At 33.6% G+C, this 14,446-nt stretch overlaps 3 protein-coding genes across 3 annotated transcripts; 2 read left to right on the top strand and 1 right to left on the bottom strand.

Moving 5' to 3' along the window:
• Nucleotides 1-323: 323 nt before the first annotated feature.
• LOC123228370 (uncharacterized protein C6C3.02c-like) lies at nt 324-2,321 on the top strand. The gene is made up of 5 exons (XM_044653749.1): nt 324-473; nt 1,231-1,281; nt 1,457-1,543; nt 1,653-1,828; nt 2,002-2,321. Exons 1-5 carry the CDS (start codon nt 452-454, stop codon nt 2,098-2,100), a joined length of 435 nt encoding a protein of 144 aa, XP_044509684.1. The 5' UTR covers nt 324-451; the 3' UTR covers nt 2,101-2,321.
• Nucleotides 2,322-3,747: 1,426 nt separating this feature from the next.
• Nucleotides 3,748-7,033, top strand: LOC123227506 (HVA22-like protein h). Its single transcript, XM_044652420.1, has 6 exons — nt 3,748-3,901; nt 3,996-4,022; nt 4,115-4,240; nt 4,864-5,105; nt 5,642-5,730; nt 6,186-7,033. Exons 1-6 carry the CDS (start codon nt 3,867-3,869, stop codon nt 6,705-6,707), a joined length of 1,041 nt encoding a protein of 346 aa, XP_044508355.1. The 5' UTR covers nt 3,748-3,866; the 3' UTR covers nt 6,708-7,033.
• A 332-nt stretch (nt 7,034-7,365) lies between these two features.
• LOC123227505 (methylmalonate-semialdehyde dehydrogenase [acylating], mitochondrial) lies at nt 7,366-14,160 on the bottom strand. Its single transcript, XM_044652419.1, has 19 exons — nt 13,930-14,160; nt 13,753-13,838; nt 13,369-13,440; nt 13,096-13,257; nt 12,917-12,995; nt 12,648-12,802; nt 12,263-12,326; nt 11,702-11,781; nt 11,394-11,459; nt 10,637-10,687; nt 10,367-10,515; nt 10,046-10,136; nt 9,736-9,816; nt 8,781-8,858; nt 8,641-8,676; nt 8,495-8,538; nt 8,325-8,403; nt 7,676-7,766; nt 7,366-7,581 (listed from the first exon to the last, which is right to left on the bottom strand). Exons 1-19 carry the CDS (start codon nt 13,958-13,960, stop codon nt 7,472-7,474), a joined length of 1,605 nt encoding a protein of 534 aa, XP_044508354.1. The 5' UTR covers nt 13,961-14,160; the 3' UTR covers nt 7,366-7,471.
• Nucleotides 14,161-14,446: the final 286 nt, after the last annotated feature.

Below are 14,446 nucleotides of genomic sequence, written 5' to 3'. Positions count from 1 at the left end.
TTTTTAACACTTTTTCATGGACATAATAATGGCTTAACAAAATTAAGAAGAAAAGTCTAAATAAATCGATTTTATTTGGACGATGAAGACACCTCCAGGCCAGATTTGGATGGAATAATTGGGCTTTGGACCGACCCAGCCTAAAAAGAGCCTGAGTTTTAAATTCGCATAGAATATCCATGGTTTTTTCTGGAAGGAGTAATTATCCAACGCGGTCAACCGCGCAGGTCCCACGCATGAAGCCTCACCTATGAAAATCAAGCTGCTTGAGAACAACTAGCGATCATAATGTTGACACGTCATTAGTCCCAGTGGTCCTGATAACACTGGATTAAAGTTATAATTCTATAAATAAGATCTCCAAGGTTTTCTGAATTCCAGATAAGAAAACCCTAGAGCAATTTATCTGGAAATTTCTCTTCTTTCTTGCGCAGCCGCCTCTATAATCAACATGCCTCGACGAAGCTCTGGAGGTTAGCGTTCGTTCAGATCTGATATACTTTGATTTGTCTTTTTTGTTTGCTTGTGAAATAATCATGGAAATGTTTTTGTGTTTTTTATGTAAAGGGAAAAAGTCTACGGAGTCTAGTTAAATGATTTAGAATGTAAAGTAAGTTGCTTTTAGGGTTTTGAAAGCCAAAGTTTGTATTTTTTAGGGTTTTGAATGTAGAAGTTTGTAGCTTTTAGAGATTATGGATTAGAAGCATTTGGGTGTGCAATTTTAGATATTTTATTTGGTTTGTGATTCTGCGTTGAATACTGTGGCTGCTAATTTTTAATGGGTTTAGGTTATCGGTAACTCTTGTTTTTTCAAATTATTGAAGGCTTTTAGGTCTTGTGATTCTGTGAAAAACAGCTCAAGATGGTATGTTTCTGCTATTATGAGAGAGTATTTCTTTATAGCAATCCGCTGTAGATTAATTTGGCTACAAGATAGATATGAGAACTATAGTTGTTTTAACCATTGATAAAAATTGGTTTTAGGTTTCTTGAAGGACACCAAGACTGCATGTTCTGCGGTTATATGTGTTGAAATCTTCGGTTTAGAAAAATGTTATGTTTGATAGTTGGCATATGTTGTTGCTGTTCTTCAAATATATTGTGCTTCAGTGTTGTTCTCTATGTTTGTTGGACATAATTTTTTTTTTTTTAATTTGGCAAGTTTTTTTTGTCTTTTTTTAATTTATTCTTAGGAAATAATTGATCCTAATTGTGATTTTACTTCTGTAGGAAGATCTGCACCTCGTGCTGCTCCACGACGTAGTCCACCCCCTGCACCAGGTCCGTTTTCCTATAAATCAAACAAACTTGCAGCATGCTGTTTGTGTTTTTTTTTTTTTTTGGCAGTGTGCAAATAAATGTACTTGTTAAATGTGTTTTTCTGGCTATTTATTATGATCACCTGGAATTCATTTGGCACTTGGTTTTAACGACTGATATTGCATATTTTATGCAGTTCAACATGCTCCTCCTCCAGCACCAGCACAAAGTGGTGGTGGTGGAGGATCGTTACTTGGAGGCATTGGCTCAACCATAGCTCAGGGTATGTCTAGATTACTGGTTTTGTCAGATTTAAGGTTGCTTTCTCATGTTACTTTCTCGATCTGAGTCATGGAGCAAGTCTGAACTTTTGTCCTTTCTCAATGTTTTAGGCATGGCTTTTGGTACTGGAAGTGCAGTGGCACACAGGGCTGTGGATGCTGTCTTGGGTCCGCGAACCATCCAACATGAAACTGTGGTCTCTGAGGCTGCTGCCACCCCAGCTCCAACCACAAACAGTCTTGCTGGTGCTGATTCCTGCAGTATGCACTCCAAGGCATTCCAAGATGTGAGTATATTTTCTTCCTTCTGATATTTGAACTTACTGAAGTTATGTAACTCCAAATTGTTCTTTGTAAATATATTAAATTGGCCTGCTAAGTTATGTTTCTATTGGTTTTTATTAAGTTTACTTGGTATTTTACCTTAGTAATCATTTGATATTTATGTTGTTTCTTGTAGTGCATCAACAACTTTGGAAATGACATCAGCAAGTGTCAGTTCTACATGGATATGCTTGCTGAATGCAGGAAGAACTCAGGCTCTGTGATGAGTGCATAGATGATGGCATATTCAGCTATGAACTTGTGATATTTGATACGACTGTTATGTTGTAATGTGGAGCAAGTTCAGGATCTACATTTAATAAGTTTAGGGTTATTTAATAATTTTATGTCGGAAACACATTGAACTCTGACGTTGTTATTGAAATTTTGTTGTTTTTAAACATGAATGGTGCTTGCTCGGATAAAAAGATTTAATTGATTGCTGTTTGTGGCTTATGTATTCATGTTCTTGAATTTGACTTCTAAGATTTGTGGGCTTATGTTTCAGTGGCAAAATCTGAAAGGGAGTTGAAATGATGATGTGCAGCAAAATTGAAGTCAGCTGTATATTTTCCTTTCCTCTTTCTTATATTAAATGCCCCAATTATGTCAAATAGATGTGTATGGAAATAAATAAAAAATTGTTAAATTCAATTTCCACAAATTTATTTTATTTTATAATTAATTTGTAATTGGAATACATAAATGCAAAACCGAGTAGAAATTGCGTTTGTATTAGATGTTGGCTCGCCGTCACCAATCACCTTCCTAATTTTCCATTCTGGGCATAATGCCACAGGATGATGTGTCTTCACAACAGTGCGCGTTGGCAGCACACGAGTGCATGAGCGAGTGTAAGAATACTTTAGAAGACTAAAGAAGACGAAAAATATCGGGAAGCAGACAAACTCAAGGTCGCATCGCTTACCAGTAGCGTCGGAAAAAAAAGAGTAGACTTCTTACCTAAAAACCTCCTTTAGAATTTAATCCCCCACACCCCCAAATATTTTACAAAGTTTAAAAGTTATCCAATTTTGACCAAAGTGAATAATAAGTAATGTCATAAAGTTACAAAAGTTGCTCGTTTACGAATTTAAGTTTGCATCAAACGAATCAAGTTCAAGCCAAGATTTAGATTTATTTTTATTAATGAATTTAATTTGAGTTAATTTAAATATTTGAGTTCAAACTAGTTTGGATCAAATTCTAAATTAATTTATTTTGAAGACTGAATTTGATTATTAATTTATTAATCTTGAATTAACTTTTTTGAATTTAAATCTATCAAACAATACACCATCACATAAGTAAGAATGTTAGAGTTAATAATAATAATAATACAATAAACAATAAAATTATTTATATATATTTTTGGTATATAATTTAAGTATATAGATAATATATCATTATATGATTAGATGATTTTAAATTAAAGATAAAGTAATATCTAATCACATGATAATATATTATTTATTTATTTAAATTATATACAAAAAATATATACACATAATATTATTTATAATAATAATAATAATAATGTTTATATTTTATTTTTAATTTATATTTTTAAACCATCACAACTTATTTATAATCAATCTTTTAACATTAAAACAAATATGATTGTATAATTTTTATTAAAAAATGAAATAGTATTCAATCATATGATAATATATCAATATTTATACATATGTTTGTATATATTATTAATATAAATAGTATTATTTTTATTTTAATGATACATACTTGTTGAATTTTAAAAAAAAAAAGTTGTTGTTGAAGGGTAAAAGGTGTTTGCCCAAAATATCTTGGGTGAGTTAGGTTACGTTATGAAAATTTTGGGTGTATTGAGAATTCTTCACAGAACAAGTGAACCAAAAAACCAGAGTGCTTCTTTGAAGAAGAACGTTTACTTAGCACGAAAGACAAAGTCTCCTGAAGCAAGAAAAGAATAAAAAAATCAAAATCTTACTGAAAGAGATAGATCTGGAGTTAGATCTGGAGATGGGTTTTGTCAGTATTGCCAATGTTCTTGCATGGTAATTTGATTTCAATGAAATGATTTGCAGTCTTTAGTTGTTTTTCTCTTCTGTTTCGAAGCCTTTTTTTAATCTTTATTTTCATTGTATGCAGGCCTGTTCTTGCTCTGGTTTATCCTCTGTAAGTATATACATGTATATATCTTGCTTATGGGTTCTTGCTGGTTAATGTTCTGATGAGGGTGATGATTGAGTCCTTTTCATGCTCTGCAGGTGTGCTTCTATACGGATAATTGAGAGTGATTCAAGCTCAGATCCTAGGAGGAAACTGGTTGCTTATTGGATTATCTTTTCATTGATTATCCTTTTTGAACATGCTTTTGCGAAGCTCCTTGAATGGTGATTAGTTAATGCAGTCTTTGATCCGAGATGAATTTCAACTACTAGATTAGGAAAATTAGTTAATGCTGCTCATGCACACTACATTTGTTTTTTGGTGATGAGGAACCCACGTCAATACGGGCATATTAGAAGATGATAGTGTGTTCATTGAAATCCATTTGCGGGAGTATGAAATTAAACTTGGGTCCTCTAGCTCGCTCAACGCATACTACATTGTCCAAACTATGAAGTCTAATTTCCATATATTTGTATTAAAATTGCTGGCAATGGGATGAAGATAAGTTATATGCTGCTTGCATACTATATTTTTTTGGTGATGAGGAACCCTATTGGGGGAGACTGGCCACAAAGTCGGTAAACCCTGACTAGGGCCTCCCACTTCAATCGGGTACATCAAAAGACACTAGCGTGTGCATTCAAGTTTATTTGTGTGAGTATGGAGTCAAAAACCTGGGTCCTTTGGCTCCGCTCATACTTCATTGTTCAAACTATAGTCTCAGTTCCATATTTTGTATTAGAATTGCTGGAATAAAATGATCTACTTTTGTGAATCCAATAAATTGATTTTGTTGAGATTTGATTATTTTTTCTCATTTGCTTTCTATGATTATATGACGCAGGGTTCCATTTTGGCCTTACATCAAGCTGATAATCTCCTTCTTGTTAGTGATACCGAACTTTGATGGTGCTTCTTATGTCTATGAACACTTTCTTCGACCATGCCTCTGCATGGATTCTAAACTTCTTGGTAACCACTTCAAGGAGACTCAGGAGTTTGTTATCGAGAGAAATAATTTGGCTACTGAGGTACAGAGACATGCAAAAGAGAATAGACCTGAAACATTGGAGGTTGCTAGTAAAGGTATGGGAAAATGTAACTAATTGTAATGAATTAGAACAATAATACATATACAAAGGGTTGGGTACTAATGGGTACAAACAAAGTGATGTCATCATATGTTATGTGATCTAAATGTTTACTTCATATTAATTCAAAATCATTGAATCATACAATGACATATTTGTTTGTTTATATATGTCAGTACCCAACCGTTTATATATGAAGAATTATTAAATGAATCTTGATTATATCACATTAGTTTACTTGACAATTCTTTGGTGTTAATATCCCCTCTATAACAAAGTATGAACATCTATCTTTATGAAAACAATATTAATTCATATACTAACTATAGAAACAAAAGTGGGTGTAAACGTTGTTGCATGATCAAGTGATTAGTGATTATGAATTAGAAATAAAATAACTTTCAATCACATAATAACAAATTAAATGTTTGTACCTGTTTTTGTACTCACTATTGGTACATGTAGTACTACTTAGTACTGTTGATATACTTGTATGATTTATAAGTAGCTAATTGTTGTACCTTGATACAGTGAAAGTGCAGAGTGCTAACAATTTTGTGGAGAAAGATGAGAAAACAATAGAAGTAACTGAGAAAAAGGACATGGGTGCTGCAAAGCAGGTAATATTTCTTCTTAGAAAACAAGTCTAGGAAAGCATTATGTCTAACTAAAAATCATATACATAACAAACCACAGGTAGAACAGTTGGTTAAAGTGTGAAATTTCAAATGTGGTGCCAAAAAGACTGAGGTTTGACTTTACACTTTCGCAAATTGATATGAGTGCATATATTAATGTCTTATGATATATTTGTATTAAAGTAAGAGATTTTGATGATAAGTTGTTGGGCTAGTCTAACTTGGATTACCAACTTGGTGTTCGTTTTTTGTCATATAACACTTAATCGTTACTTTGTTACATAAGAAATTCTCTTTTTATTGAGATCTCCTAATAGATATTATTTTTAAGGTTATACAACTTGATAGTAGTCTCTATACAAATATGGATATAAACATTGACATGTTATAATGTAACGTTAATTTATCCCTAAGTATTTTGCATTCACTATCAACAGGTTTCTGAAACAGAGCCTGGCCTCTCTCAGATTGAGAACAAGGAACTTGTGCCTGGTGAAAGTAAAGAAATTTCAGAAACATTGGAAGCATTGAAAGATATCTGCAGAATGCCATTTCCAATGAGAGTACAGAGGGAGTGGACTTGTGCTATGTGTCAAGTGACTACACAAAGTGAGACAACCCTCAACTCACATCTTCAGGGAAGACGACACCGAGTTAGGTGCAAAGAGCTGAAAGGAAAGAACAACCAGCCAGTGAAAACAAAATCTTCTGCTGCACAGCACAAGAAATCTGATAAAACTGTGCAGGAGTTGGGGGACAGTGTGGCAATGTCCGGTCGAAGCAAGAGACATAAAAAGATGCAATGCCAGCCAGGGAATGTTAAGCATGTCGAGCGAAAGCAGTCGCTATGGTGGTGCACAATATGCAATAGAAGCTGTAACAGCATGCATGATATGGAGTGTCACCTGAATGGACGCAAGCACCTTGCCCAGGTTGAACAACTGAAGGCTAGTTCCTGAATGGGTTAGAAGAAGTTGTCCTCCCAAACTCATCATCAAGATTCACCAGTTTCCCGGGAAAGTTCCCCTCTCAAATCATCATCAAGAATTTAGACCCAGTATCGCAGCAGTCACCCGGAAAAGTTGTCCTCCCAAATCATCATCAAGAATTTAGTCCCAGTATTGCGGCAGTCATCCAGACTGATTTGCGATGAAAAATGCTATAGTAGTACCGTGATTGCTGAATTCCTTTAAATTGGATAATATCTTCTCCTTTTTATGGGATGATCCATTATCCTAATATTTATTCAAATTCGTATCATCCAAATAGGTTGAATTTGAGCTAAGATAACCCAAACAAAGGTTGACTTGAGTTTAGTTTAAATTCAAAACTGTTAACTGACGGTTGGACTTCACTTGTTCAATTAGCAATAAGTTCATTGGAGAAGCTCCCAAAGAAGAGAGGTTACCAAAGAAGTTGTGAAAGATAAAATATTATTGGAGAAGATAAACCTACCAACGACTTAATGTTAAACTCGATTTTGAGTTGAACCTTACTCGAACTTGAATCATTTTGATCTGAGTCACAATCTGAAATGAGCTAGCTTGGATTACATCCACTCCAACATCCAAGAATGATTAAGTAGCAATTTCACCAATTAAAACAGAAAACCAGAGAGAGTGAAAGGTGCATATATATAAAAGTGAGAATTTCGGTATCAATTTATCGAAAGGTTCACACAAATTACAGAATATAATCGAATTACACTTGATTGTAACCCTGTTTACTTCTGAGAAGTTGGCATTGCAAGTGAAACTCCAGTGCCACCAGGAAAATCCTTCCATTGTTGCGTTATTGTTTTGATCTGGGTGTAAAAGTTGACTCCAGCCTTTCCTGCAGTTGCAGAATTAACAGTTGATAAGATTCACCCCATTTCACCAGCTTAAAAAAAAGTGTAGTCAAGATGGGGAGGACAGGAGAATCTTACCATAGAAGTTAAGATCGCCAGCAAATGATGCCTTGGAGCCAGTAAATGAGAAAAAGGGCAAGGGGACTGGTATTGGCACGTTGATGCCAACCTGTATCAGAGCAAAGTTGTTAAAGAGTTTCGTATTAAACTCCATGCAGAGGTGAACTCACTTTGGTTGAACCTACTATTATGAAATTAGTACGACTAAGTGCAATAACAATGAATACTAATTTGTGTGCTAATGATAATGTATTTTTCATGTGATTAAATGTTACTTTATCTCTAATTCAAAATCATTCAATCATATATTAACATGTTATCTTTAATATATAAATTACTATTTATTGTTAATACATTTTATTATTACGAAAAGTTGAATATAAACCAATTGATGCAAGTTATTCAATAAACAATCACATTTAATTTTGAGTAATTTTGAAGTGAGACAAAGAAGATAATCACATCACCCAATTACATATGTTAGTATGGTTAAGTTAGCAAGAAATGTTAGCGCATGTAATTTTATTTTCAATCAAATACTACTGGACAAATATAATGCTGGAAAAGTGATACCAAACCCTTGCAGCTTTCAAGTATATTTGTCCAATTTAAATGTAATTTTCAAAAGGAAGCAAACCAATGGTATATAGAGAGAGTTGACTTTTACCTGTCCAGCCTCAATCTCAGTCTGGAATTTCCTTGCAGCTATGCCAGATGATGTGAAAATAGCAGCTCCATTACCATATCTGTAAGATATTTACAACTTGAATGTGATTTCAAAGAGATGATGTATGGTAATTATTTCTTCACAAAAAAAGGTCATAATAAAGGAGTTACTTGTTTTTGTTGACAATGTGTATGGCCTCTTCCAAGCTCTCAGCCTAGATATCAATAGGGATGAGACAAAAAGATGTCAAGAATTGCGATAACAAGTAAAGAGAAGCATAATAAGCAAAGAAAGAGAAAAGAAGCAATCAGTAAACCCGCATGCAAAGAAGAACTGGGCCGAAGATTTCCTCCTGCAAAGCGACATACAGTTTTGTCAAGTTTATGCCAACTTGAAATCCAAATACACTATCTTTAAAGTACATAACAAAATATCATTGAAAGAAAACAAACATGCCTTGTAACACTCCATGTCAGCTGTGACATCAGTTAAGATAGTGGGACCAATAAAATTGCCATGCTCGTATCCTGGAACCTGTTTGTCATCCATAATAAATAAAGCTGGATTCAGGGAGGGTGGTGGCTTGTATTTAATTTTCTTTTAATTTAGTTTCTACTGTATGTCAAAAATGACAAATTTTTTTATGAAGGCTGAGATCAACAGAAAGGTTATCATCTTTGGAGCTTAGGTTCCCAATAAAGAGTAGGTGTATTGTCAAAGCCATGGATGGGATTTCAGTCATCATGTGATGTTGAACAATACTTCTTAATAAAGATAAGATGCTATTCTAATAAACTTATAAATCATCCAAGTAATACCACATGTACTAATAATGGGTACAAATGTTGATGTGTCATTATGTGATTGATGCTACTTTATTTTAATTGAAAATCATTCGATCATATAATGACACATCAGCGTTTATATTTGTATTTGTATCTATTATTTGTGCATGAAATATCAATGAAATGATATATACACCATTTCAAAAAAAAAAAAAAAACCACTTTAGCTTAAACTTACAAACAACATTGCAACAATAGTGTCTATGCTCTAAGACATCCTCTCATGCTCAAGGCACATACATTGAACACAATCTCATCCAAATTACAACAAGAAACGTTAGATAAACTTATTATAACTTTAGCCATCACAAAGTGGGATTGAACACAACACTACTCGGACAACTTCACTTTTATACCATTTGATCTTTCAAGCATAATATATTTGTTACTTAATCAAAATAGACCTTGTAATTTCTTAATTATTTATTAACTACATGTGTCATGCTTCTTACATAACAATGGATTGACAACTCTGAACATAAATGGAAAGAGAAAATTATTGATATCATAAGATCATGTTGTGTAATAAAGAAGCAAAAGATATATCAATAAGGAGTTTAAAGTACCACTATATTCCTCCCATCGAGCAGTAGTCTGGCACCACTTTCAACACCACTTTGAATTAATCCGCATATTCGTTCCTTCGCCTATAAGTAAGAGAAATATTCTAAAGCAAAACTTAGCAATGAAACTTCTCAGGACAATATTGGAAAGTAAATCTTTGACAATCTAAAGACTGTTATTTGGACAACATAAAACAACAAGGTCAACAGTTTCTATTATAATGTATAGTGAAGTCTTGAGAGTGAGATTGTGAAAACTGATAGAGCTAGTAATGAAGAGATAGAAATTCCAGGATTTTGCAATTACACTAACCTGTTTGCTAATAACTGGACCAAGGTCAGTATCAGGTTCTGTTCCAGCATTTACTTTAAGAGCTTTTGCACGCTCCACCAGTTTGTCCTCCCTGGAAAATGTCAAAACCACAAATGCCATACTTTGATAACTCTTTTTCAATTATCAAAGTCAAATTCCTAGAAAATCTTGTATTAAATGAACAATCAAAACAGGTGTATTCAATACCAAGGATGATCTTCACAGTATGAAAGTGCTGAGAAACAAGTCAACAAAAAGATATAGAACACCATCGTATTTCACAAAACCAATGAAATTAGACGAAGTTAGAACATGCAATACCATGATGAGTCTCCGACAAAAACTACAGTGCTGAGTGCCATGCATCTTTGTCCAGCAGCACCAAAACCAGCAGCAACCAAAGCATTTAAAGTAGCATCTATGTTTGCATCAGGAAGGACAATTCCATGATTTTTGGCTCCCATGTTGGACTGGCTCAATAGTTAATCAAGTAGTCAATGAATGTCAACCCCAAATTACATGATTAAAGATCAAAGTATCTTGCCCATAAGAGAACAATCACATTTACCATGATAAAGTAAATGCAGTTACCTGAATGCGCTTTCCTGTGGCTGATCCTCTTGCATATATGTGCATTCCAGCCTTCACAGATAATGGCAAGACATCAAGAAAGACTAAAAAAATACAATTATTACCTAAAGGGAAGAAAATGAAAGAACAAGAAGAAAACAAAGACAAACTGATTGATGATTCTCAAGTCACACGATGAAATAAAGGTGAAAAGAAGATTGTAGCACACTGTATTATGATTGTACAGACACTGCTTTCTTACCCTAATATAACTAAATTCCATGCATACAGTTACTACTCAAATAATTGTTGCCTCTACCAGCCATACAACCAACTCACATCCTTAAAACCTCTTCTCCTTCCAATCCTAAATAGACCATGAAGTGCAGTCACACCTCTGTACTACCACAATTGGATGGTCCCAATTCGATGCCAAAGTCAACAATCCAAAACTTCGAGGAAGATATTGTGGCATCAGCTAGGAAGACTCAAATTTAGAGTCTTAAGAAAATAAAAAGATAAACAGAAGATAGAGTTTTGAAGAAATTAACAACAAATAATAAGCTGATAAATAATCAATTTAAGATCAACCCCAGACAAAGGAAGAAAACCCCAACAATTGCATACATATATACTTAAAACTGTATTTATATGCTCATACATGGAGATAAGCATAACAAATTTCAATAATGCAATTATATTTTGCTTGTCTGTGTCAAGTACAGAAGAATCATATTGGAATTGTTTTCAAGAAGTTGAGTTTCCTAAAGTAGCTTACTGTATTTGAACCAACAAAAGATATAGCTCTGATATCCTCATCATCACATATAGCATTGACAATATCCTGAGAGAAAGAAAACAGATTAAGAAAACCAATTAAATTAGACATGCAACATCTATTCATAGGAGATCATAAGTTCATGTCTGCGTACACTAGTGAAATATAAAATCAATTTTTACAGGGCATACGATATTGACTTGTATTGTTAAATGGATTTCTTCAACAAAATTTCAATGAAACCTTCAACAGCTAAAACCAAAGATAGCAATATACATGAGATCATATTGTTTACACTATGAACATACATTGGTTCCATGAATGATATTCAAAACACCATTTGGCAAACCAGCCTCCATTGCTAATTCTGCAAGCATTATAGAAGCCCCTGCAAGAATACCCAAGAAAACTTCATTTTAAGCAATTGCACAAAATTTGAAGTGAAAATTTAGAGGAAAAAGGGAGATATATCAATCTGTAACAGAGACTTGCAATGTAGAAAATTAAAGAAAACCTTTAAATGGGATTAATCATAAAATACCAGCTATTATAAATTAATTAATTCATATGATATGAACAGGAAATTTTGATCCAAAATTTATACTTGCCACATATTAATGTTGAGTAAAGCTGAGTTGAAAAACTTATGGTTACTTAAGTTTTAAAAAAATTTACATTTGGTTTTTTATAGTGTCAACCAGATCATATTAAACAGACCTTCATGTGAGCAGCAAAGATACTCTGTTAAGCAAGGCTAAAGTCTAAACAAGGATTTTGGTATGCTCTAGGTTAAATAATATTCAGCAGTACTGTAAAGCAGATAAACTAAAAGAACTTTATACACCACAATTGTAGGAAAACAGATTTACCTGGATCCTTCTCCGATGGCTTTAAGACAAACGTATTACCACATGTAATGGCCACTGGGAACATCTGGATCAAAGTAATAGATCAAACTTCTGCATAAAGAGTTCTTCTTTCAAAAAATGAATAAATGAAAGCCACAAAAATGCCATAATGCCTTAAGCTTGTGAAAAAGTTATCATAAGAAAAACCTAAAACCCAATCTAGCTAAGTGTTTCAACTCATTCTAATAATGAGCTTAAAAGTAATCCTTTCAACCTCTTGTCTTATAACCGTAAATACATACAAAAGCATTCTAATATCTGGTTAGGTCTGCCCATACGGAAAAAAAGTTGTCGAATGAAATGAGAAGAAACAAGCAAATAAAGGAAGAATATAGAATGGGCTTACCCACAAGGGAATCATTGCTGGGAAGTTGAAGGGACAAATCCCAGCACAAACACCGAGAGGCTCTCTAATGCTATAAGTGTCAATTCCGTTTGATACATTGGGGACATACTCCCCCATCTGCAGAGTTGCCATTCCACATGCATGTTCCACCACCTCTAAATGAAAATAATAACAATAACAATAAGAGACCTACACATAAATAATGAGCTTGACCATCATCATACTAGGAAATCTAGTAAGAGAATGAAGTATAGACAATAGAAACTCACCGAGACCACGAAACACATCTCCATGGGCATCCTTCAATGTCTTTCCCTGTTCAGTTGTAATGTTTATGGCCAGCTTCTCCTAAAATAAAATCACAGTGAATTTCGTTACTCACAGTTCCTTATTTAAAAGAATAAAAAATTATATACAAATAAGAAACTCAAACTTAAGACAAGAATACAATGTCTCTCCGAATAAGCTCTTGGAGCTTAAACATGATCCGTTGACGGGTTGTTATTGGTGTGTTGCGCCATGATGGAAAAGCTTGCTTTGCTGCAGAAACTGCAGCCTTGAACTCATCATTTGTAGTTAAAGGAACTTGTGAAACAACTTCTTGTGTTGCCTATGGCCAAATCATAAATACATTAAACCCATAAAGCACTAACTTTTTTGCAACACAAGCTTAGTACTGAAACTGAAAAAACAAAAGGTTAACATTATTTGATACACTCACAGGATTTATAACGTCTATGGAAGCAGATGATTGTGAATCAACAAAAGCACCACCAATAAGATTGGGAACCCTCTGATACAATATAAACACAGCAATGAGATATTGCAAATGCAAGAATCATCAATCATTGAAATTAGACTTGTCCCAAAGTTTTGTTTTGGTAAGAATCCCAAATCATCTGATATGTACAGCAAGTGAAAAATACCGATGTAATTGGGTGTTATCAGTGACATTATTAGTAAGCATGCTTATATTGTATTTATGAAGCAAACACAAAATCAACCACCTCAACTACAACTCACAATGAACATAAGAGGAATCATGCAAAGTAAGCTTAATTACATAACATGCAAACTAAATTTCCAGAGAAACAAACAGAGGTACCAGAGGGCTAGGCTGGTTGGAAGAGGGTTCGGCTGCTGTAGATAACTTGGCAAAAATCTGCGGCCTCACGGCCTTGAAATTCCTTGCTTCAAAATAGAAAAATGATTTTAAAAAAATAAACAAATAAACATTATTAAAAAGCTGAAAACAAGATTGAATTGAAGTGAACAACTATACCTCGTTGAAGAGAAGAGAATCGCGTCAACATGTTTTGTTGATTTTTAAGTGAAGTGAATTTGTTGTGGATTCTCGGATTATGGTTACGATTAGAGTGAATTTCAAATAAATATATATCTTCAAAAATATTTTACCAATTTTTAATTCACAAAATGTCGTCCAGATTCACTTTGCTTTCCATGACACATCAATCTTATCCCTTGGTTTCTTAATGCTTTGAAATTGAATACATCTCTGATAATGAAGTTATAAAATAATAATACACGTAAAACCAAAGGGTAATAATTGTGATTGGGTGTCAGCAAATCACTTGAAGGGCCGGATTCACTGGAGCCGGAATACGGTCTTTGAGATAGCTTCAATTTAACTTAAATTATCAAAAGATTACTTATTAGATGATTAATATTATTCACATCATAAAAATAATATTATTAATTAAAAAAATAGTAATATTTTTTAAAAAAGGTTCAAATTAAGTTTTCAAACTAAAATTTCAGTTCAAATTAGGTTTAAATCG

The sequence above is a fragment of the Mangifera indica genome, chromosome 10, assembly GCF_011075055.1.
Source record: "Mangifera indica cultivar Alphonso chromosome 10, CATAS_Mindica_2.1, whole genome shotgun sequence".
NCBI classification, from domain to species: domain Eukaryota; kingdom Viridiplantae; phylum Streptophyta; class Magnoliopsida; order Sapindales; family Anacardiaceae; genus Mangifera; species Mangifera indica.
The sequence above is the reverse complement of the archived record's forward strand: the minus strand, read 5'-3'. Positions and strand labels throughout refer to the sequence as shown.

Excerpts from the sequence above, each read along its gene's own strand:
- LOC123228370 (XM_044653749.1), top strand. The coding sequence starts at position 452 with ATGCCTCGACGAAGCTCTGGAG. Across the intron at positions 1,544-1,652 it reads TGGCTCAACCATAGCTCAGG|GCATGGCTTTTGGTACTGGA; the intron begins GTATGTCTAGAT and ends TCAATGTTTTAG. Across the intron at positions 1,829-2,001 it reads ACTCCAAGGCATTCCAAGAT|TGCATCAACAACTTTGGAAA; the intron begins GTGAGTATATTT and ends TGTTTCTTGTAG.
- LOC123227506 (XM_044652420.1), top strand. The coding sequence starts at position 3,867 with ATGGGTTTTGTCAGTATTGCCAATGTTCTTGCATG. Across the intron at positions 3,902-3,995 it reads ATTGCCAATGTTCTTGCATG|GCCTGTTCTTGCTCTGGTTT; the intron begins GTAATTTGATTT and ends CATTGTATGCAG. Across the intron at positions 5,731-6,185 it reads ACATGGGTGCTGCAAAGCAG|GTTTCTGAAACAGAGCCTGG; the intron begins GTAATATTTCTT and ends CACTATCAACAG.
- LOC123227505 (XM_044652419.1), bottom strand. The coding sequence starts at position 13,960 with ATGTTGACGCGATTCTCTTCTCTTCAACGAG. Across the intron at positions 10,516-10,636 it reads CCACAGGAAAGCGCATTCAG|TCCAACATGGGAGCCAAAAA; the intron begins GTAACTGCATTT and ends CTATTGAGCCAG. Across the intron at positions 8,404-8,494 it reads CACATTGTCAACAAAAACAA|ATATGGTAATGGAGCTGCTA; the intron begins GTAACTCCTTTA and ends AATATCTTACAG.